The sequence below is a fragment of the Macrobrachium nipponense genome, chromosome 3, assembly GCF_015104395.2.
Source record: "Macrobrachium nipponense isolate FS-2020 chromosome 3, ASM1510439v2, whole genome shotgun sequence".
Classification (NCBI taxonomy): domain Eukaryota; kingdom Metazoa; phylum Arthropoda; class Malacostraca; order Decapoda; family Palaemonidae; genus Macrobrachium; species Macrobrachium nipponense.
In genome coordinates this window covers 122,056,449-122,080,440 of record NC_087202.1, presented here as the reverse complement: position 1 = coordinate 122,080,440, position 23,992 = coordinate 122,056,449, and the positions used below count along the sequence as shown (strand labels likewise).

Here is a 23,992-nt window from a genome sequence, read left to right as displayed (position 1 = left end):
TGTGTGGGGTTGGAAGGGGAGGGGAATAGACGAGAAATCACGCAATCCTCATGGTGACTTATTATAAACAACTCTTAATGTCAGTGGTAATGAAGAACATTGTAAAAAAGCAGCTTTTTAACTCTGGGGTGGTAATAGGATTCTGAATTCGAGAATCCTCTTCACCTCGGAATAGTCACGCAGAGTGGCCATTGACTTTTTGTTTATATTATTATATCATCTAAACTGTATCTCGGGTACCTTTTAAAAGTAAATACTTATTGCGGGTGACCATCACGTTTCGTAAATCTTGGTAATATTTTTTTATCGCTGATAATTTTATTTTTATTTGGATGACGTCAGTGTTTTGCATATCAATTGACGTCCCTGGTTTAGAAAATTGGGGGTGCGGGTTGGATGTGACACCTGATTTTCACAAAAAACTGAAATCCTTGAAGGGAATACAGAAGCCATTTTGTTGCCGTCTTGGTTGAAAAAACAAAAAATCCCTAATAGAAGTTAAAACTGATCACGACACCCGCGACATGATTTATTCAATGTATTTCAACTTTATTTCATAATTGGTCTCGTTCATTACGAGAGTCTTAAACCAACCAAGGAAAGCCTAAGTCAGTTCTTTAGATATACCGTTTTATGAATAAATCAGAGACGATTTCCTCATCTTACAAGGAACTAGACTTCAGAGTCATTCCTAGTTTAATTACCCCCCCGCCCCCAACTCTCTCTCTCTATCTCTCTCATCTCTTCCTTCTCTCTCTCTCTCTCTCTCTCTCTCCAAAATGAATGTTATTTTAATACTCTCCTTATTGACTTCCTTGTATTTTTCTGTCGTTTAGTACTCATAAAAGAGACTTCCCTCCTGTATCCAGGAGGACAAGTCGTTCTTCCATAGAAATACACTATTTATAAGTATATACAGACTTTGTGCTTAATTGTCTGCATAATTACAAATTTCATGTATATATACACACACACGAGAGAGAGAGAGAGAGAGAGAGAGAGAGAGAGAGAGAGAGAGAGAGAGAGATCTTCGGGCTTTCGTCAATAACCAGACACTAGGTAGGCTAAACAAATTGTGGATCATAATTCCCCAGAATTGATTTCCTTTTGAATATTCCCCAGGACTGACTGGGGAAGCATCATGGCAACGTGAGAAGTGTACAATTCCTATTAATGTACAATTACCAAGCGTGGGAATTCAGTGCAAGGTTGTGAATTGTTTTAGGTAATGACCAAAAGATCCATCCTGATGAATAGAGCTAAAATTTCTTTCAGAAGGGCATTCATGTCAGCAGCCTTTTGCTGATACATAGATTAACGTCGGTGCCCCAGAACTTCGAAAAAGGAAACTAAGCTGACCTTGTTTCTTATTAAAGGAGTCATCCATCTCCACTATCCAGTTTTGCGTCCCCCTTTGTTATCGTGAAAGATGATCGCGACTGAGTGACCCGCGTGGCTTTGCTCTCGAGCTGATAAGAAAAGTCGAAATGGCAGTTTGAAAAAGGCTTTTCCACCCTCCCGTGCCGCCATCCTTGCGTGTCCTTGGATGTTCCTGCAGGGGTTGATGAAGACCACACTCCCGACCATTGGGAAATATGGTCGCACTTGTTAGGACAAAGGTCTTGCAAGATTTGGTGATATAGACAAGTCCTAAGGTTGACCTGGCCCTCTTGCCTCGAATTATACTTCAGATTTGCATAAATGGTCATTTTGGAGGCACGTGGGTTATTCCTTGGGCAAGGTTTCCGACTTTCTTGTCTAAGGTGCTGTTCTCTAATTCATGTTTCTTGTGACTTTTGTCCCCTGTCACGCAATCGCTCCGTTGCACGCAGTTTGAGATGTAGTGTTCCGAGTGACATTAGACAGCAGACGCAGTATGGATAGAGTGCCGAGTGCCCTTTGTTATATTAAGAAATGATTATAAAGTCTGAAGGTGAAGGGACCCGAAGTTGAAGCCTTCATTCTGTTTCGTAAACTAAATGTATTAAACGTTGATATGGCCAGGGGACCTCATTTATACGCAGCCTCAAATATTCTTTCATCGCATCCAAATAACTTGAAAAGTTGTATTGGCGAGCTCGTTTGCTTTCTTGGGTGGCGTCAGCATTTGATTCTCGGGAATTTCTGTTTCGACGGAATTGAGTCACTGCCTTTTTCAAGAAAGGCAAATGATGCTTCTTGACAACAGGACCTCGGAGCGTATTCCACAGATGTTTCGCTTTGAAAGTGAAAAATGACAAAAATAGTGTCTTTACAAACACAAACACATTTCGAGACCGCATTGAAGTGTTTGTCTCCCCGAAAGGAACAACAGAATAAAAGGGTAACCTAATAAATCTAAATGAGCCTCTTAGCAATAATTATTCTCGTAATTCACCTGATTTACGATTATTCACATTTATCTCTGTTCGATTGCGTGATGTCAGATCATATCAACAAATGAATCTCTTCCGAATACCAATAGTAAATGTTGAATGCTTCATTCCCTGTATCATCTCATCGCTATGACACGAGATTCAATAAATGTCAGCGGTGAGGTATCGGCCGGGAGAAGTTGCAGCCATGGCAATAATTGCAATGTGGTTGCATGGAGAAGCCTACTATGCCTCCAAGAGGCCCAGAGACCATCACCATGGGCGGCAACCAACAGCTATATGCAAGTCGCCCCTTCGGGCGTCTCGTTTGGTGTTGCAGTGGGCTGGGTCGTCGGCAAAGAGGCTCATGACCTTGGAGAGTGATTGTGGTCACGAAACTAACAATTGGTGGGGCGAGTTTGTTGGTCTCCCCCCCCCCCGCCCACCCAACTATCTCTCTCTCTCTCTCTCTCTCTCTCTCTCTCTCTCTCTCTCCATGTAACCCCTTACCCCACTGTCCCTTCTGATGGACAAAAAAAATTAGTTATTTACATCTCTTAAACGTTCGCCTCTTAGGTGGTAACGCTCCCCCCCCCCCCCCCCCCCCCCCACCCCCCCCCCCCCCCCCCCCCCCCCCCACCACCCCGCCCCCAACATCCACCCTCCCTTCCATCTCTATTCTTCATGTCCTGCTTGATTCTGATAAATGGATGTACAAGATTTGGACGTTTGGGGCGAGAAGAGTGGCCCTCTGTCAGCATTTAATTCTGGACGTAATGGAAGTTGTTTGTTAGATATATATATATATATATTATATATATATATATATATAATATATATATATATATATATATAATATATATATATATATAAACACACACTTAATGTTAAGGACAAGACGAGCAATATACGTGTGTTGGGGGGCGGGGTGTGGTTTGCTTGGTGCGTTCGTCCCGTCTAGGTTCACTAAGTCTGGGGCGAATGAGGTCTCATTGGTAAATGTTCATAAATCTCTTAATTTGAGGCGTCGTTTTCTCAGAAATGTGGTGGTGGACTGGTTATTAGGTGGCGAGGTTATTCGAGCTGTTTAGCCGGTTTATTCTATGTATTTATAATTCGTGGACCAAATGTTGGGTCGTCATTGGACGAGTTCGTCAGACCTTTTGTTTTGGGAACCTTACGGCGCTCACTTCTTGAACCACGTCAAGATTTGCGATAAAATTCATCACAAAAATTGCGAGGTTTCTCTTACAGTGAGATTGTCCTTTTAAGCAGAGTGTTGGCTTTCACACATTTATTTGCTCAGTCTTCTTCATCTCTCTCTAAGTGTTCCAGTTCAGCCGGCAACGGTTATTATATCATCGAACAAGAACATATACTATACCAGTACTATATGGTGCAAACAAATATAGATTTCGGTCATTCAGAATATGTGGTGACGTGGCTGCACCTTTTCAGTCGTGAGGTTTCTCTTATGGGGAACTACATCTCCATTAGCAAATAACTGGCTGCCATAAATCTCTCCTAAATAATATTGCGTTTCAAGGACCTTCGGTATCGCAGAAGGCCATGTTCCAAAAAGTATAATATATATATATATATATATATATATATATATATATATAGATATATATATATATATATATCATATATATATAATATATATATATATATATATATATAGTGACGTACAAAGGTACGTACGCCATCTTAGAATAGTGTCTCCAAGGATATCTTAAAGACTGATCTTTGGCACTTCAGTTACTTTTTCTTTAAGCGACCTTCAGGATTTGAAACTAACATTCTATAGCCGCCTTCAAATTGTAGCATTCAACGTCAGACGAGCCTGAAGGCTTTTAGCTTTGGCGGCTTTTTGGCGTCCGAATCTCTCTCTCTCTCTCTCTCTCTCTCTCTCTCTCTCTCTCTCTCTCTCTCTATATATTGATAAAACCACGCAACAGAATGGTATATTCTTCCCATCCATCTTCTGCGTGTGTTCCAAAAGCTAATTCCCCCAATATTATGTTGAGACGTTTGAAACCAACAGATGTCTTGTGTCCACATCTACCGCATGTATTCCCTTCGTTTTTCATCTGCGCCATCACCTGTTTCGTGCTTCTCCGCTTGTGCGTCTGTGTGTGTGTGTGTGTGTTTGAGGGTGCCAGTGGGATTTCGTGTTGTTGGCAAGCTGTTCAGAATGCTTTATTGGGTTTTTTGGGGTCTCTAGGTGATTAACGGCCCTCTGTCAAAACAGACTCAAACAGCTGAGGTCGTCTCTTGCAGGTTCTGGTCGGTGTTGTGTTCATTTTTCAGTTTTTCTCTTTTTTGGGTTATTGTCTCTTCCTTTGCCATGATGCAATGAAAGGACGTGTAACTAGTATAGTATAACCTAACCTCCCGCTCTTGTACTGATATTATCTTTTCAACTTTTTCAAAATTAGTTATAGGATGCTTACGAAAGATATATTATGTCTCCTAGTAAATTCCTCAAAGGGAAAATGAGAGAACCACCAATGCGCCTTTAAACGTTGTTAGAGGTTGCCAATATCTTATATTTGATAGGGGCCGTCTTCATTTATTTGATATTGTTTCGGTTTCATTTGCAACGCACTAAACAGCTAGTCCTAAAATAGCTAGTTCAAAAGAGCTAATTCCAAAATAGCTACCATACCACAATAGCTAGTGTACCAAAATAGCTTGTCCAAGACAGCTAGTTCCAGATTAGCTAGTGCCCAAAAAAGCTAGGTTTAAAAAAGTTAAAAATCTGATATACTTTATTTAAAATTCATAAAACATTAAAAAGGAATCCGTGTGTGTTAACACCAATATTAAAACTTATACGGTTAGGATTAGTTAGAAAATTATAAATATATTTAATCAGTGATATGTGATGCTGTAAAGGAGACAGTCGAGGTAATGGCAGTCGTTGTAACGCTGAGTAAATAATACGAAATGAAAAAAGAACCAAACCACCAGCTTTTGTACGGGACAGAAAATATTTCTTGCAAAGTATAGTGGGCAGTGAACGTAAGATTGAGACATTGAATGAATCTGATTCGCTCCAGTAATGTGTATACGACAATATGCCGTTTTTTTTTCTTGCAGTTTAAATATTCCATTTTTTTTTTTTTTTTTTTTTTTTTTTTTTTGCAATTTAAACTTCTTTTTTGTATGCCCTGCGGAATTTCGGTCGTTTGCCCAGGAGAGAACGAAGAGCTCCCGTGGGAATGCATCTTCATTGTTGCCTGACTAATCACAACTTAATGACTTAGTGATGAGGTCAGGTGCCCGGTCATTAAGCGTAAGAAAGCCATTCCTTGATAACGAAATAGACTTCTCACTAATTACAACGCGACGGAATGGAATGAGAGAGAGAGAGAGAGAGAAGCCTCGTTGTTTCATTACGTCAGTCATGAATATTTTCATCATAATGCTTCTGTTTCGCTTCTCAGGGTACAGTATACCTATACTTGCGCTTATTCATCGTGTGTTTATCTCGTCCGGGGCGTTTTTATTTGCGTGCTTCTTCGTTCTCGTCGAAATTATTGCCTTTTACGACTTGATGAAAGCATCCTGACGGATGATTTAATGATCTGTATTTCACTTGACTAAATTATGATTGCGATGTTGGAGGGGCCTTCATTATCCTATTACACTGTGATATCCTTTCTGCAACACGAGAGAGAGAGAGAGAGAGAGAGAGAGAGAATTTCTTTTTGTCATCCATTCAAACGTGCTTTGATTGCCAGAGCGCCAGCACCAACAATAGGTTGTAAATATTATTGATGTTTCTTTGAACTTTGTCCTTTGGTCACATTATCATAATTCCATCTCCTGGATGTGCAGCGGATGTTTTATGTCTCCACTGGAGTACAACTTTGCTTTAAGAACAATCTTGTGTTTTACTTAGTATTAAACTCGTGTTTTCTTCATTTTTTCTTATAACATCCGTTGAAGGAACTAATAGAAACTGGTAGTTTGACTCTAGAAAAAAAAAGGTGTCTTTTAGAAAAGGTAACCGCATTTCCATTAGTATATCAGTAAATAAATGTGATACTTGTGCTTGGGCCAGTGACGTTTGTCTGGAAACATAAAATGTCAAGTAACGTCAAGAAATGTACAGTACAGCTTAAGAAGGGGGTCATCCCATTTCTGCTATTCTTTTATTAGTTTTTTAATCATTCAAGCAAGCAAAGTCTTGCTTTGTGCCAGAAATGACTAAAAAAAGACGAGAGTCCTGGTTTTTGCCCAAAGGTCAAGAAATCCCGAAAGTTAAGGCTCATTTTGTAATGGGAGGTCTTACTCCGGAGGACGCCCCTCCTACTATACTTAAACCAGTGCGTCTCGGCGCTTCAGACAAAGGTTGCTTTTGTCATGTTCCCCGTTGGCTATGGCTGTCCAGCGTTTCGTGTTCTTTTCTTTTCTTTTCATATTATTATTTGACGGGCGTATAATGCCTTTTCTATTTCACAGACAAGATTTGGTTCTGTAAATTAGGAGTTGTTTGCATTTTGTTAACGTTCGGTGTAGTATGTATAGTATATCGGTGTTACCTTGTAGTTAAGTACAAGAAAAATCAAGTACATATTTTGTGTACATTTTGGTTAGCTTTCATCATTGACGACGTGTTCAGCGAAATTCTTTTGTCACTTTCCAAACGAGAAATCACGTATTCCAGTGGGACTTTACAACGCTGCAGACATCTTCATAACGAGAGAGAGAGAGAGAGAGAGAGAGAGAGAGAGAGAGAGAGAAAAGGGTACCGACTCCCAACCCTCTGACGAGCCTTGCACGTGTCTTTGCCGTTTTAGCAAATGTCACCGCCATCAATGAAGTTGTGTTGTCTACCGGGTATGTAGTGTATATAATATAAATCTCGACGACTTCCTGGCGGGGTAAATCAGCCGTTGAGAAATGCGTTCCACTCGAGTTACCAACAACGCCTTCTCCTCATGAAATCTATTACGCCAACTCGACGAGGGGATGCGGCACGAATCTTCCTGCTTGCGAGGAGCTCAAACCCTTCTTGATGTAAGCCCTCATCCGCCTTCGTGGACCGCCAGGAGAGAGAGAGAGAGAGAGAGAGAGAGAGAGAGAAGAGAGAGAGACGCACGCACGCAAATTCATTGTGTGCATTTGGATGAATATTTTCGCAAATGTGCACGACAGCTTCTTTGCTTGTTGGAGAGCCGCCCTTCGTTTTCATCCGTGGGACTTTGGAGGAGGGAATCTTGCAATATTATGTCGTTTAAAGAGACACGCGTATGATTCGTCTTTACTTTCACTGAGTTATGAGAAATGTGGCATCTTTGTGTACCGAATAAAAGAACAAAAAATATATAAATCAATAGTAATAAAGTTAGCCAAATCACTTAATGTAAATGAAAATCGAGAGCGTAGACAACCCGACGACCACGAAACAAAATCCAAAGAAACCGATAAACAGAAGAGACAGAGGAACCAAATAAGGGCGATAAAGAGAGTTAAGAAATGAGGAAGAAAGTCGTATGAGAGAAGCACGTCGTAAAATGAAGGACGCTTGTTAGGGTCTCTTTCGGTACCTGATAGTGGCCGCTTGAGATTCGGTATAGTGGTGTCGCAGATGGCCCGACGTGAGGGGACTTTAAAGGAGATAAGCATCAATGATATGTCTTTGGTAATCATTTGGACGTAAGGTCCCACAGAGGGACATTCCGTCTCACGATGCAAGTGACCCACCTTCGGTCTCGTTTATAGATAAAGCTCTCGACTCGGTACCTATTGACCTTCGAGTGCAGTTTAATGTTGAATGAATACTTCAATTCATTAGTGCATTCGTTTGTCGTTACTGGCTCCCTCTGCTATGGAGGCGACTACTTAGCAGAATGGACGTCATTTAACAATTCCGTTGGACTCGCTTAAGCACTCAAGCCTCATCCTTTTTATCGCAGATAAATATGGCAGTCCTCCAAGCAGGAAATAAAGCACATCCCGACACCCACGTTGGGCCTTTGTGCCCCGTTGCTTGTCATTGTTCCTCCTAACCAGCTCAATTAAGGCTTCCACCTCTGCCTACTTAGTGCCCACCCCAGCGAACGCAAAACGCACGCACGTGTGCCCCTCGCGGATCCTCCGCAGGGCTCCTGTTGCTTCTTTGCCTTGCCGGACTCTCCTTGCATTCCCGGATGCAATGCACGTTCCAGGATACAATGTACTTCAGGACGCAATGCACATTCCCGGATGGAATGCATTCCAGAATGTCATGTACTTCCAGAATGCAATGCACATTCCCAGATCAGTGGACATTCCAGGATGCAATGCACATTCCAGGATGTAATGTTCATTCCAGGACCTAATGTACTTCCAGGATGCAATGCACATTCTACTATGCAATACATATTCCAGGATGCAATGTACATTCCCAGATTTAATGCACATTCCAGGATGCAATGTACATTCCCAGATTTAATGCACATTCCAGCATGCAATGCAAATTCTAGGATGCAATGCACATTCCACAGAATTACCTTTTTCATTTTACACAGCGAACAGGTTGCATGATGTTTAGCAGGCTCAGAATCTAAGATGCTAAATTTTCAAAGAATCCTCTCTCTCTCTCTCTCTCTCTCTCTCTCTCTCTCTCTCTCTCTCTCTCTCTCTCTCTCTCTCTCTCTCTCTCTCTCAGAGCGTATTCTATCATGAAGAATTTAGCCCTAATGGTTTTCAACGAGGCTGATCTCTCAGGGCATTGAGTCCTCATTACTGTGTGATGAAGTTACTCAATTAGTCGGTATAGTCTTGACGACTCCCTCTCTGAATGATGATGATAATAATAATAATAATAATAATGTCTGAGTCTCCGAGTGATCATTGGATTCCGTCTACATTATCGGGCGATGTTGACATCTGTGTTCTCAAAATCCTTTGAACATAATGAATGCAACAACACAATTATTTTTTCAAATTCATATCTACTTCTCCCGTAGGTTGGTAGTGCCGTCAGTGCACCTCATGCGGTGCACCGTGGGCATTACTTGAGGCTCTTTGCAGCGTCCCTTCGATCACTTGCTAGAACCCCTTTCATTCCATTTACTGTACCGCCTTTCCTATTCTCTGTCTTCCTTCTTTCCACCCTCTCTTAGCTATGGATTCGTAGTGCAACTGCTTTGAGGTTTTCCTCCCGTTGCGCATTTCAAACTTCTACCGTCAGTTTCCCTTTCACTTCCATATATTTTCTCCATTGATTTTCTCCCACTAGTTTGTTTGTCATCATGGAAAAAAGAGCAAATCCGTTTGATTGATATTCAAGAATTTGAGAAAAAAGATCCATCAAAGTACTGATATTTTTGGGGAAATGGTTCCTTAGTCATGAATCACCTTTCACAGCAGATATCCTGGATATATATCTTCTAGGTTTTTCAAAATCAGAATGAGTATCAAATTGTCGTCATACAGGTCGTGACCGGACACCGAAAGTTTTCTCAAGGTGAATCTGTCAAGTGTCGAAGTAGCGACGGTGAAATATAATATTCCTAAGTATAATTGATTAGGAACGCCTGCCTCCTCGCAGTGCCTTGATGAACGATAGATCAGTTAGAAGCCTGTACATTAAATATTACGTAAATGTGGCGTTTATTCACCTACCGTATAATCAAGATCGAGTTACACTCTTGCTCATCAAGTGATGGTCATTTTCGCGCGTTTGGTAATGTTTCTCTGGTCATTTTAGTTTTCTGTCAAAGGAAACTAGTATTGAAATGGCTTTGTCTGTCTGTCTGTCTGTCTGTCCGCATTTTTCTGTCCGCCCTCAGTTACTAAAAACTACCGAGGCTAAAGGGCTGCGAATTGGGATGTTGGTTATCTACTATCCAATCGTCAAACATACCAAAACATAGGCCACCACTGGACCGTGGCTAAGAGTTTTATGGGGTGTGGCTGAGGCCACCACCATATGGTAAACTCCATTGCGCCGAAGAAACCGAGGCGCATTTTTTACTTGTCATTATCGAGTTCGTCGGTGTAGAATGGCAGTAGTCGTCTCTCGGGCTCTGTAGTAGCCGGACCCCCGTGCCAGGACCCACGAAGTCCTACATTGGGTTCTGGCTGGGCAGGAGCTTCACCTGAATGCGTAAGGCGACACCCGCGGGAGGCAGTCGCCCTCCCTGGGGCCTCTAAGTGGGTCCTGCTCTTTACCCTTCGACGGAGCCTTTGTTTGCATTATGGACACAAAAAATCATCTATTTTGTTGGAGACATTTTTTTTTTCAACTCGCCAGAACTCAGAATCAGACAGTTGTTATAGGTCGACCTGAAGTGACTGAATTTGTGTTTTTTATTAATTACTCTTCCTCTCGCTCTCTCATTTTCTGACACATCGGCTAAGTGATGGAATTCATTTACAGTCATTAATTTCTTTAGCCTTCTCCTAACTCACAGATATTCTTCACAGTGCCAGATATATGATACATACATTTCAACATGAAATGTATGTATCATATTCAAAGGAGCATGATATATGCTCCTTTGTATACGCTTGTAAAGCCTTGAGATCCAACTTTCAAGGAAACAAAGAATTTGAGAAGTTAAGAGGGCATTGTGGCTATTACAGTTACATGTGTATCTGGTGAAAATGACCAGTAGATTCTATATTATTATATTATATATATATATATATTCTAATATATATATATATATATATATATATATATATATATATATATATATATAGATATATATATATATATAATGTTTATATATGATCCCAATTGCATAATCTGCAATTGAGATCCTGTACATATGTTTCAATTACATGAACACTTTTATTTATTTTTTGGAAGTTTCTCGTACTTTAAGGGGCACTCGAGTATCACTATGATGTATATTTCTATTCGAGACTACAGTTTCCCTTCACTGTTCTCTACTAATTAACTATTATTACTCACACTGTAGATGCAGGCCGTCACAGAAACCAGGTATGAAAGGAAAATGGAATGAAATTCTTGAGAAAATATATAGTAGGTAATTGTTGGAATAAAATATCTTGAGTAGAAATGATATGATTCTGCCTTAAATGACATGAGATTGTACCCCTAGAATAATTCCCAGACATGTTTAAGATACGGAAATCCTTTTTTGGTTTCTTTACCACTTTGCGCGTCTTGGGACTGACTCGTTATAAGAAAACGTATCCAAAGTAAGGCACAAATTGCAAGTTATAACACTGCGTAGTATATACAGTATATTATATACTGAAGTAGAGGAACAACTGATCCGACGACTTTAGAGTTTTCACAGATATACGCTTTCTAACGTACAGAAAAAGATGTGGGAAAAAGTATCAACCGTAATTTCACATAGACCCATAACATACCCAAATGTACACAAATAGAAAGCTAAATCTCGCCATACTTTTTCCATCTTGGTCTTCAACCCAAGTAGAAGCTTTCAATAGTCAAGTTTTATTTTGAAAAGGTATATATAAGAGTTATGTTTTCCGACTGACACCACGAGCAGTCAAAATCACCAAATCTGAGAAGAAAGAGAGGAGGTGTTCCCCTCTTAATATCCTGAGGAATACAGTAGCAGGTTTATTTTCTTCTACCGTCCTGCAAGGAGGTGTAAACACTGTAGGTCACTTGTCTGCGCTAACCTAATACTGTGTGTATCTTAAGTCAGCGCAAGAATGTAGGTTTACATAAACGGCTGACCAAAATAGGAGGCTTGTTATCGAGGCTTTGCCTGGCTCCTCCTCGCTCGTGTGAGCGAGTGGAGTTCAATCGAGTGGCCCGTGGATGATCGATTCCGTTATCCAGCCTGGGATGGTCTGTCTTCCCCTAGGAAATACTGCCATTGTCGCTTGCATGACGTAACTTGGAAGTTACAATATGAATGTAGTTTGAAGTTACAGTAAGAATGTAGTTTGATAAGTAACACGTTTACTGAATACTGACGTCAATTCAAAGATCTTCAGATGTTAATAACTAGCTTGTCAAGCTTAAATATAAACTTTTTAGGTGAGAATATAAGTGAACTGTTTTGATTTTAGCATTTTTACTGCATAGCTGGATAGCTGCTTTTACTATAAACCTTTCTATGCCCATTAAGAAACCGTTGTGATTCCTGCTATATTATATGTATGTGTGTGTTAATGTGGTATGGCAGAGACAGAATAGGCTGATGTGTGTAGTGTATTTTATTAAAAGAATATAGTGGCGTCAGAGTTTTTTTTATATTTCTTTAAATGTTTAACTCCTTTCTGTATGTATTTACAAGCCCTTGTGACACGCAGATCTTCGATCGCACCACAACAGGAGAGGCTGAGAATAGAAAACAACACTGAGGAGATATAGAAGATACAGAACCATAGTGTCAGCACTCAGCACTTGAGACCCATTGTTTCCAAGCCCTCGTAAGGGACACCAGTCTCCCTCGCTTCTGTTTCGTCCTCTTCGTCTTCTTCTTCTTCTATTACAACCGAGTAGATTGACAGACGATTTGTAGTAGCTCCTTGACGAACCTCTATAGTTGACGCTGTCAGTCCTTGAGTTCCGTACCATTAGAAATCTTTCCCTCTAGATGCTGAGAGCACGTTCTGTGAGGGTAGATTTCGAGGAAATTTCTCTCTCTCTCTCTCTCTCTCTCTCTCTCTCTCTCTCTCTCTCTCTCTCTCTCTCTCTCTCTCTCTCTCTCTGTAAGGTTGCCTCGTAGATATTTACTTGGGGATTAGTCATAGAGACTCGCTCTACAGACCAAATCTGTTATGTACTTGAATATAAATTCAAATGTAAGTCTGTGCCTTGAAAGAGATTTACGTGTTCTAACAATATCTTTGTTATAAAATCCTACTGTACCTACACTATATACTGAAATAGCTCAGATATTTCTTAAATGAACAGCACCTCGTGAATGGGCACAAGAACGAAAAGGGATAAACAGGACGCCAGATTTTCTCTGTGAATCATGGCATCATTTGAGTTTAATTAATACTTGCCGGAGAGCAGTAGCTGCTGTTCCTACGTGACCCGTGGAAGGATGCTGTATGTATCATTTATACATCTGGGGAAATGGGTCACATGCAGCTGAAAGACCAGATGCCCCAAGGAGCCTTGAAGAAGGACCAGGCTTACATGCATAGACAGAGTATCTGACTGAAGGGACAGTTTGTGGAATTTGATTTCGTAATGTTGCGAAAAAGGACCTTGGTAGACAGAGAGAGAGAGAGAGAGAGAGAGAGAGAGAGAGAGAGAGAGAGAGAGAGAGAGAGACTAGGTAAACATTATGCAAACGTGAAAGCTAATTGGAGATTCATGTTTAATATTTATATATGTAACTAGAAGCGCCCTTAAATAACCGAGCTGTGAAGTGACACGGCACGGTACTATGAATCACGTACAGCCAGGCATTGATAGAGCCTACTAGAAACACATAAGCTCGTCTAACCTGGATTTGAAGAGAGACGGGAATTTTAAACCGGAGATGAAATGTGTTTTATTTTTTTAATTAAGCTTCAATATACTGGCGAAGACTTGGCTCCTATCATGTTTATCTAAGGCTCAGTCGTTCTCGTCGCTATGTTATTTCTTTCCTCCCCGGGTTTCAGTTTTTTTTTTATTTTATTTTTTTACTTTTTTATATATACAACGAGTGAATCTATAATTACTGACAGAGGCAACTGTGTCAGTACCGTCGTTCGCTATGTGCATATTATTTACATTTTTTTCTGTTTAAGTAGGACAGACTCAGATGAGTAGGATATTGTACATATTTAAGGGGTTTTGGCGCCATGATTTTTGTGGTTTTTGTGTGAGTGGGTGGGTAATTTTCAGCGCCTTAAGCTATACTAGAGTGTACATTTATATATATGTATATATGTATACATAATGTATATGTTTACATTGTATATATGTATATATATATATATATATATATATATATATGTATGTGTATATATATATATAATATATATATATATATATATATATATATGTGTGTGGTGTGTGTGTGTATGTGTGTGTGTGTATTATACATGTTCTAGGGATTTTGGCACTTTGATTCTATTTTTATTTTTAGTGCCTTAAGCTATACTAGTGTAAATTTTATATATATATATAATATATATATATATATATATATCTATATATATATATATATATATATAAGATATATAATGTGAGAGAGAGAGAGAAGAGAGAGAGAGAGAGAGAGACTGTGTATGTATACATGTTTAAGGGTTTTGGCGCCTTTGTTTGTGTGTGTACTATGTATTTCTATACACAATATAAACACTTGTTTTTTTGAATTTCATGAGATTCATTCGTATAGAGTAATTAAACGGTCTGTTTTTGTTTTCCTTTGCAGTAAGAAGAATGCGATCATTCTCCGAACTCAGTTATCCGTTCGGGTCCACGCCATCATCGGTAAGTTTGTGATTTTGTCCTTTTTTTTCATTTCATACAGAAGTAGTAGTAGGGCGTCGTCCTCCCATTCATTACACTGTATAGCATTTGGCGAAATTGATTTGTAAAATACGGTACAATGTCCGAGACTTCAGCAGATTTTAATAAGTGTGCTTTTAGATGCATCAGTAACTGATTCAGTTTACGCCGGTTATTTTCCTGTCAGTTAAATGTATTTTGCAAGTGAAATTGAAATTTTAATTTGAGGGAAATGAAACATTGTATCTCTAGTGCAGCAAGATTAAAGAGAACTAATGCATGTGTGTCCAGATTAAGACATTAGATTTCTAATCACATCATTTCAACGAGGAGGACTTACAGTGTCAGTATTGTATTACAGTAATGTCGTTAGTACAGGCTTTACTTGACGATAGAAAGCTTATTCTCTTTTTATTTCATGGACTGACTCGTGTCTTGATCTCTCGCCCACTCCTCCAGAGAAGCTCCTCAATTCGGAGGGTCGCGAACTCCGAAGGGCGCTGTTCTCCCTGAAGCAGATCTTCCAGGACGACAAGGACCTGGTCCACGCCTTCGTCCAGAACGATGGCCTCACCTGTCTCATCAAAGTCGGGTCGTCAGCTGACCAGAACTACCAGAATTACATCCTCAGAGGTCAGTACGGCTCTTAACCTTTTCCCAAAACCGAAAATAGATAATGATTTTTTTTCTTGTTGTCCTCTATCACTTGATTTTTATATTGAGCCGATACTGAAGCCGTTGAATGATGTATAACTGAGTGGAATTCGGCTCTGTATATTGTTTACGTATTGGGTACCATTACTTTTATATAATATATTAAAACCCATATATTCTATAAAGCCTCAATATTCAGGGAACAGTTTTTTTTAGATTAAATCATAGTTTAAGAATTAAAATTATTATATAAAATAAATTTTTGGTTGTTTAGCCAGACAAGTTATTTTTTCATGCTTTTGTTTTATTCATTCAACTTGGAGAGTATCTTAAGTTCCTGTTTCCCCCCTACTCCTCCTTGACATTACATCATGTTGCTCTGCTCATGAACACTTTTGGTAAATTTTATGTGTAACTTGAGTAATGGAACACCTTTTCTCTTATTCAACATATTTTTTGTTAATTCTTATCCGTTCCGTGTAATTCTTTTTTTCTCTTATTCAACGTATTTTTGGAAATTTATATTTGATCGTTGACTTATGTGTCTCTCTTATTCAACATAATTTTCGTAATTCAAAATGTGTTTCATGGGAAATGTGTAACTTTTTTTCCGTTCAACATTATTTGTTCCTTGAGTAACTTGTAACTGTTTTTCGTACCCAGCTTTGGGTCAGGTCATGCTGTACGTGGACGGCATGAACGGTGTGATGGAACACCAGGAGACCATCCAGTGGCTGTACTCGCTGATCACTTCCAAGTACCGCCTGGTGGTGAAGACGGCCCTCAAGTTGCTGCTGGTGTTCGTCGAGTACACCGAATCGAACGCGCTCATCCTCGTGAAGGCCATCGAGACTGTAGATTCGTCGAGAGGTGTGTATGTCGTGACGTTGTGTGTCTTTGGATTTTCTCTGGTCTTTTAGAATGGAATAGAGAGTGAAGGCCAAGCGCTGGGACCTATGGGGATCCGTGAGGTCATTCGGTGCTGGAAAGGAAATTGAGAGTTTGTAGGTTTGAAAGGTGTAACGAGAGGAAACCTCAAAGCAGTTGCACTTTGAAATCATTGTTAGGAGAGAATGGATAGCAAGAATGAAGACAGGTCATCTGAACGGAGGTACAGTAAGAGGAACGAAGGGGGTTGCAGCTAGGGACCGAAGGCACGCTGCGCACCCTGTGAGGTGCACTGATGGCAATACCTCCTTACGGGGGACAAAGATAATGAAAAATCTTTATTCAAAGCACCCTTCATTATTTAAACCTCTTAAGTATAGTATGCTTTTATAGGATTAAGTAGGAATAGTCTCCTAGATATATGGAGGATGGATTGAATTGCAGTCTGGACCTTTTTATACATTTAGAATGCTCTGCTTATTTTTTTCAACGTGTTTGCGAAAAGGACGTTTCTGTATTATAACTCGATTTTTTTTTTCATAGGGGAACTACCGTGGACCACTATCATGAGGCTGCTTGAGGGCCACGAGAATTCGGACATGGAACTTCTTACCTATGCCATGACGCTAGTCAACAAGACCTTGAATGGCATACCTGACCAAGACACGTACTATGACCAGACGGATTACTTGGAAGAACAAGGCCTGGAAGTCCTCGTCGAGAAGTAAGTCTCTCTCTCTCTCTCTCTCTCTCTCTCTCTCTCTGAGGTTGTGTAGATGCTTCCAAATGCTCACCAGTAGGACTGAAATGAATGGTGTGATCATCTTGCAGGTACATGCATAGGCCAGACAGTGATCTGGACTTGTTGCAGCAGTTCACTATTTATGAGGCTGTCCTGTCGTATGAGGATGGTGACGACATATGCCGCACTACGACGATCGATCCCACTATAAGGTTAGTTGCATCACTGACAGGTATTGTTCCATTATATATTGTAATAGCAGTGGATAGTTATTTGGACGACTTATCATGAACTAGAATTGAAGATACTTTTTTTACACGTATTCATGTGTTCGTATGCCTTTTAGGTTGACAACCAGTGTGAGAATAGCAGCCTGTACATTCAGAAATAAGAGCTTTAATTTTTCTTTAAAGTTACTGTGCTAATAATCACAATTAACGTTGCAGACAAGTACCTCGCATAAGCTCAACAGATCGTGATGCAAATGATCGTAGAAAGTCTCGCAGACATCATCAGTCACCATCGCCCACCAAACTGAATAAGGTAAGAGTTTTATGGATTTTGTTTAAAGCAAATGAATACGCTTGATCGTTGAACTACTGTTTATCATTCGACTTGACAAAAAGCGATTCTGTGAAAGGAGCCAAAGCCCAAGGGTGCTTCTTATGAAGGCGTGTGGTTTCAGTTCATTTTGGTTGAATTGGAAGTGAGATTTTAGAAATAGACCTGACGTGTTTTGGGTAAGAATATTTGAGAATCACACAACTCTTCTTCAGGGTGGAAAATTGTGAAATACGTAAGAATGAATGTTACATGATTTAATATTGTCTCTAAACAGTAAAAATGTTCAGTTGGTGTGTATTCTTGATCAGTTTGTGTGTGTAACTAACACACTTCTATGTAACTTAAAAACTTAGATTTTTTAAAGCTTAAATTGCTGGGTATCAAGGGTAATGTCTGTTCTGTGGATTAACAGATATGATTCTACCTTGTTTAGTATTGTTTGTGAAGGCAAACATTAGCTTTTTTCCAGTTTCTGCCTTGCCAAGGCATTTAACAACGCAGTTCATAGTATAGTATATTATGTAAATATAATTTTAAAGTACTACCCTACATACCAAACTAACTTCATGAAGCTAATGAATAACTTTAGTAGGAGTAAGTCAGTGTTCAACTTCATCATCGTAATGAAGACATAATTTTCTTTTCTTACAACCTTGTATAGCAAAGCACAATGGAATTAACACCTGAGAGGGAACAGGAGAAGAAATATGTAGGTATCACATGTTCTTTCAGAAACATAAAGGCCTCTCTTGAATGAATGGTTCTCTTGAAGTTGTGTTGTATTATTGTCATACCTCCCTTATAGTGTCATTCAGTACTGATATATAACGGAAGTTATGCCTATACAACGTTCATGTTCTTGAAGTTATAAATTCTTGTTCGGCATAATTTTCAATCAGATAAAGTCTGAACCGTTTTAAATGGGTAGTCAAGCACAAACCAACGGTTAAGCAACAGTGACGTCAACCCATTTAGTATTTCCCTCTGACGAGTACAGTAGCCTATTAAATTCTGCACTATTTACAAAGTGCAGATGTCAGCAGGTTTCTGTGTCACCGATAGCTATGCTAACTAGTTCTGTTATATAAATACCTATATGTCCCTTTAGTGTTTTAAGATGCAATCAATGGGCTTTAGAGTTTTCTGTTACTCCCTCCATATATGTATACAGATGTGACTGTAGAAGTAGAAGAGGGTAGTCATTTTTTATTTTACTTAGTTCCTCTTCAACCAGGTTTTCATTCCTTGTGTAGGTTAATTGGAGAATCAGTTAACTGGACTGCACTCATTTGGCTATCTTCCTTATGGTTTCCCCTCTTCCAAAGTAGTATTGATGTATAGTGACTACCTAATAAATGTAACTGAGAGGAAAGTAACGAGTAAACACTGACACCATCAGTTAATTAGGAAGACTTTACCTTCGGTTGAGTTGGAATGGAGGAGATCGACTTCCTGATTGGAAGGTTACCGCCACATTTATGCTTCCAATACAAAAATAGCTTGTAATGGCGAAGGTCATGCTTTTCATTTACACTATACTAGGTAGAAATGATGCCTAGTTGTTCTTGCAGTGATAATGCATGATTAAAAATGTGTTGGTCATGACATGCCAACCTGGATCACTTATGGCATGAACACATGGTGTTTGGGTTCTGAAACTGTCAAAAAATATCACATTTCAATCAAGATTTCAACTTACTCCTGGACCTGTAGTGCTTCAGAGAGAGCTTCATATCCCTCCCTCATAAAAGTGCCGTTCAGCTGTATATTGAACTATTTCAATGTCCCAATGTAAATGTCTTTTTTTAGCACCCTCCTCCTCAGAGAAAGTCAAAACCGATTGTTGTAGTGGGAGGGACTTCCCCTTATTAGGTTCTGGCATGTGCAAGTTAATACCAATACAGTACTCATATTCCTGACTCCCGTAAGGGGGTAATACCCAACAGTGCACTTCATGCACTGTAGGTATTACCCAAGGTTCTTTGCAGCGTCCCTTCGGCCCCTAGCTGCAACCCCTTTCGTTCCTTTTACTGTACCTCTTTTCATATTCTTTTTCTTCCATCTGACTTTCCCTCCTCTCCTAACAGTTGATTCATAGTTGAATGCAAGTTTTACCTCCTGTTACACCTTTCAAACCTTTTACTGTCAATTTCCATTTCAGCACTGAATGACTTCATAGTTCCCTGTGCTGCTTGGCCTTTGGCCTACTATATTCTATATTCAGTTCAGTTCATATTCCTTACGCATTAATGTTACAACGAAAAATACCATACATCCTGTTGTTTAGTAGGCATTTTGTATATCACTATATAATAAGCTTAAAAGTTACACTATTTCATTTTCAGCACTGTAATGAGCTTACTCTTTAATGAAAAAGTATACTATACACTGTTACAGAGTAACTGAATTTGTGTACATATTCCATTCCACATATGAAATAGTATTAAAGGTTTAAAAATGTTTGTTTTCTACTTTTTATTCATCTTCTTATCTTTGGCTGTGCATTTACGAAGTCAATTGTTTCCCCAGGGCAACTCCTTAGGCGTTACATTGGAGGAAGGAGATGGCAGAAGGTCCAGTAGCGATGAAGATCACGTAACAGTAATCAATATTAATGGAGAATCTTTCGGCATTCCAAAGGATGACTTAGGGGGTGTAAAACGTGAGTATTTATAAAAACTGCTGCGTTCACTTACAACATCTGCTATAGCATTTGCTCATTCAAAGGCCAGGTTAAATGTATACAATAGAATATTTGTGCACTGATCATTGCTTATGATAAGTTCCATTTTTATCTGTACATATTTTATTTAGATGCGGAAGCCGGTGTAACACCAGCTTTGCGCAGGCGCCGTGAACGCGCAGAGAGGCACAGGACTTTCATAAATGAACAAGAAACTATCAATGAAAGTCGCCGCAGCTCTCAGTCTTCTGAGTAAGTATCTTGGTAAATGGGACAGCTGCTAATAGTTGGCCTCAATGGCTGTTAACGGTTAGCATTCATCTCTGATGTCCTGTCTTTTTCTTTCTTTTCAAAATTGTTTTTGCGCTTTACTTGTTCTTTCCTACATTTTATTTTAGAATTGATGAGAACTCATACCTGAGCTGGTGAAAAGTAAGATATGCTGGTGTTGAGCGTTTTAATTCGTGTGGTATTATGTATAGTACTTATAACTTGATTTTTTAAATGCTTTCCTCGTATTTGTAATGTGTAACATTTACATTTAATTATACAGTGTTTTATGTTAGAAGCATCAAAATAAATACTGAAGAATCTCCAAATTTATTAACGATTGACATGAATATTTTAGAAAGTTGAGATGTTTCATGGGAAATAGTGGGTAGGTATCAGGGTAAAACGGAACATCTTTTAGTATTTTGTCAGAGAGTAATATACTATACCGCTATCACCTTTGTTTATTCTGTGTCATATACACTGTATAAAATGACAATCTTTCCCATTTTTACAGCAATAACGTAGAAGATGAGAATCGCAAAAATAGTGAGATGTCAGGCCTGAACAAGCAGGCCTCCTGGGTGATGGACATGATGTACGGAAAGCGGGACGACGAGGCCGGTCGGAGAGAGTCTCTGGCGAACATCCAGGACCTGAAGTCAAGAATATGCAGTCTTCATGACAAAGAAAATGTTGACAACAATATGCGCATACCAATAGAAATTAATGCAGAGGCTTCTGTTAAGGTATCTGAATATTACTTGTTCTTGTCTAATTTATAGTACCGTACATTGGAGGTATTTAAAGAATGCATTCATTATGTTTCTCATTGATGGTATGATAAAAAGAAGTGCATTATTTTACTCATGATTCCCTCTGTGTTGTTCATTTGATGCAAATGATTGAAGGGTTTTACTGAATTTCAGGAGCTGCAAGAAAAAATGATGAATTCAAACAGTGCTCAGGGGGCTGATGATGAAAAGCCAGGCCGTAAAGGTGACATAAGTGATCGAATCAACAAGATAAAAGATGGCCTCTCAAAATCACATTCCAAAGGAGAAGTTAAAGAGGGAGTTATACAGGTACCAGAACCACCAAAGAAATCTGAAAATGATATTCAGTGGGAACTCTTGATCAAGCATTTGAACAGACCTCTCACTCTCTGTGATTTGGACTTTAACGACCTCACCGAGGTTGATGATCTACTCGTACCCGAGACCCAGCAGACTGGTGTTCCTCCTCCGCCACCACCTCCTCCTTCTACTGGTGCTCCACCACCACCACCACCTCCCACCGGTGCACCTCCACCACCACCACCTCCAGGAGGAGTACCTCCTCCACCCCCACCAGGAATGCCTTCTGCGGATGGAGATGCCCCGCCACCTCCTCCACCCCCGATGAATGGAGTCGAACGTGCAGATGACTCAAAGCCGCAGAAAACTAAAAAGACGATTAAACTTTTCTGGAGAGAGGTTAGAAATTGTTTATGACCTCTTCTTGTATGTGATTCATTCTGACACTAATCTCATACATTGGTGCTTGGAAGAAAAAAAAAACAAAGCACAAAGTTTCCTTAATCAAAACAATATTAATACTTTCCAGGTACGAGAGGATCCACGAATACCCGAAGGGAGCATATGGGATAAAGTTGACTTGGTTCCTGTGGACACACAAAAGCTAGAGCACTTGTTTGAGTCAAGGGCCAAAGACATTATAGCAAAGGTAAGCCTTCTCATTTTTAATCATTCCACAGAAATATTTCTTTTTCACCACTAGACTAAATAATATTTTGTTGTACATATAGTACAATATAGGGTAACTAGAGCATGTTGTGATTCCTGTTACACATGCATGAACAATTTCACAGAATAATCTCTTAAACAGCAGTTTTAGGTTCATAATCAACAATTGAGACTAATACTTTTTGGGCGGTTATGTTTGAAATTAATTTATGTCTTTATCAACATCACATTATCGTGTAGTTTTATTAACAAATTCGGCTATTAACCAAATAAAGTACTCACATTGTAGGATAATGACCTTAGAATTTAATACAACTAACACTTTGGTTCTTTTCTAGTGACATATTACTTTTTATCAAGGAAGGAGAACTCGTACATTTAGCTCATTACGAAAAGAACAGGAACTTTTCAAGATAGACTTTTTAGTTCTTCAATGCCACATCAATGATTCATTATTGTCCTTCATAATGTACAGCATAGAAGTAACAAGAGACTTAGCAGGGAAAAATAGGAATAATGAGTATTACTATAGTTTAAATTAGTACTAAATGGCTTTTACTTATTAAAGAAGTATGTATGCAGTATGCAGGATGTGCATTTGCTCATGTACCATCACCCAGATAGTTATTTTGATATGCCACCATACTCCAGAACTACGTATAATCTGCTGCATTGTAACTAACATAGATCACTGTCTTAGCTTAAATGAGCCAGGTAGAGAGTGGTTAGATAACCATTTAAGAAAACCATAAGACCATGTAAAGCAAGACCAGTGTCAATTTATGGCTACAGTTGGTAGTTATAGTGTAAATATAAAAGTGTCCCATTCAAGCATTTTGCTCTGTAGCACACAGCTGTAACTCCCTTCATAATGTTTTCACCACTTACATTAGGAGAGTAGCTAACTACAAACCCCTAGTGTAAACAGAGCAGTTGATTATGTACAATAGATGTGGGGGCAATAACTGCACTAAAGTATATGAACCACTTAGTGCTCATCCATGGAAGTTATGATTAAAATGAGATTGTTCCTTACAGTGTCAAAAATCAAATAGATTAGCTTTTATACCTTGCCTCATTTTTTTCTCTTGTTCAATTCATTTTCATATTTGACTCAAATTTGTGCTTCCTCAGTCTAGGTTGAAAGTTGGAATTACTATTTTAAAGAACACTAGTAGATTTATTCTTATCTTAAACAAATACAGACCTTTATTTGTTCATATAAATAACAAAACATATATTATTTATGCTGTACTGCTAGTCCACTTTGATGTTGGTCAAAATTTGAGTCATCAGTAGGCGTAAGGTGTCAGGAATTGCTCTCAGCTGCTTGTCCTTTATTAAAGGGCTCTGACTATTGCTTAGTTTGGACATATTTTTCAGTTCTTATTTTAACTTGGGGCCACTCCTACCCCTAGTCCATCTGATGTGTTTTTTCTGCATGCATCTGCTTGACCTCACAGAAGCAGCAGTCACTTTCATAACATTAGGAGTTATGGAATCCTGCAACAAAGGATACTCGCTGAGATGTCCCTTAGGCCTAATGTATGCATGATGATTCATCATAGCTAAAAGTGTACCACAAAAAGCAGTATAGAATAAGTAAAATAAGTGTGTCTTTGTAGGTCATAAAGATTTTAAAATACATAATTTGTGTGATTTTATCTGTAACTTGAGAAA

At 39.2% G+C, this 23,992-nt stretch overlaps 1 protein-coding gene across 1 annotated transcript in view; it reads left to right on the top strand.

Moving 5' to 3' along the window:
* LOC135222018 (uncharacterized) overlaps positions 1 to 23,992 on the top strand; it is a 366,510-nt gene that overhangs the window by 313,234 nt on the left and 29,284 nt on the right. Inside the window, 11 exon segments of the mRNA XM_064260144.1 lie at positions 14,690 to 14,748; positions 15,226 to 15,399; positions 16,084 to 16,290; positions 16,852 to 17,032; positions 17,140 to 17,262; positions 17,497 to 17,593; positions 20,144 to 20,276; positions 20,429 to 20,549; positions 21,085 to 21,316; positions 21,497 to 22,042; positions 22,173 to 22,292. Of these exon segments, the coding sequence (XP_064116214.1) occupies positions 14,690 to 14,748; positions 15,226 to 15,399; positions 16,084 to 16,290; positions 16,852 to 17,032; positions 17,140 to 17,262; positions 17,497 to 17,593; positions 20,144 to 20,276; positions 20,429 to 20,549; positions 21,085 to 21,316; positions 21,497 to 22,042; positions 22,173 to 22,292 (1,993 nt within the window).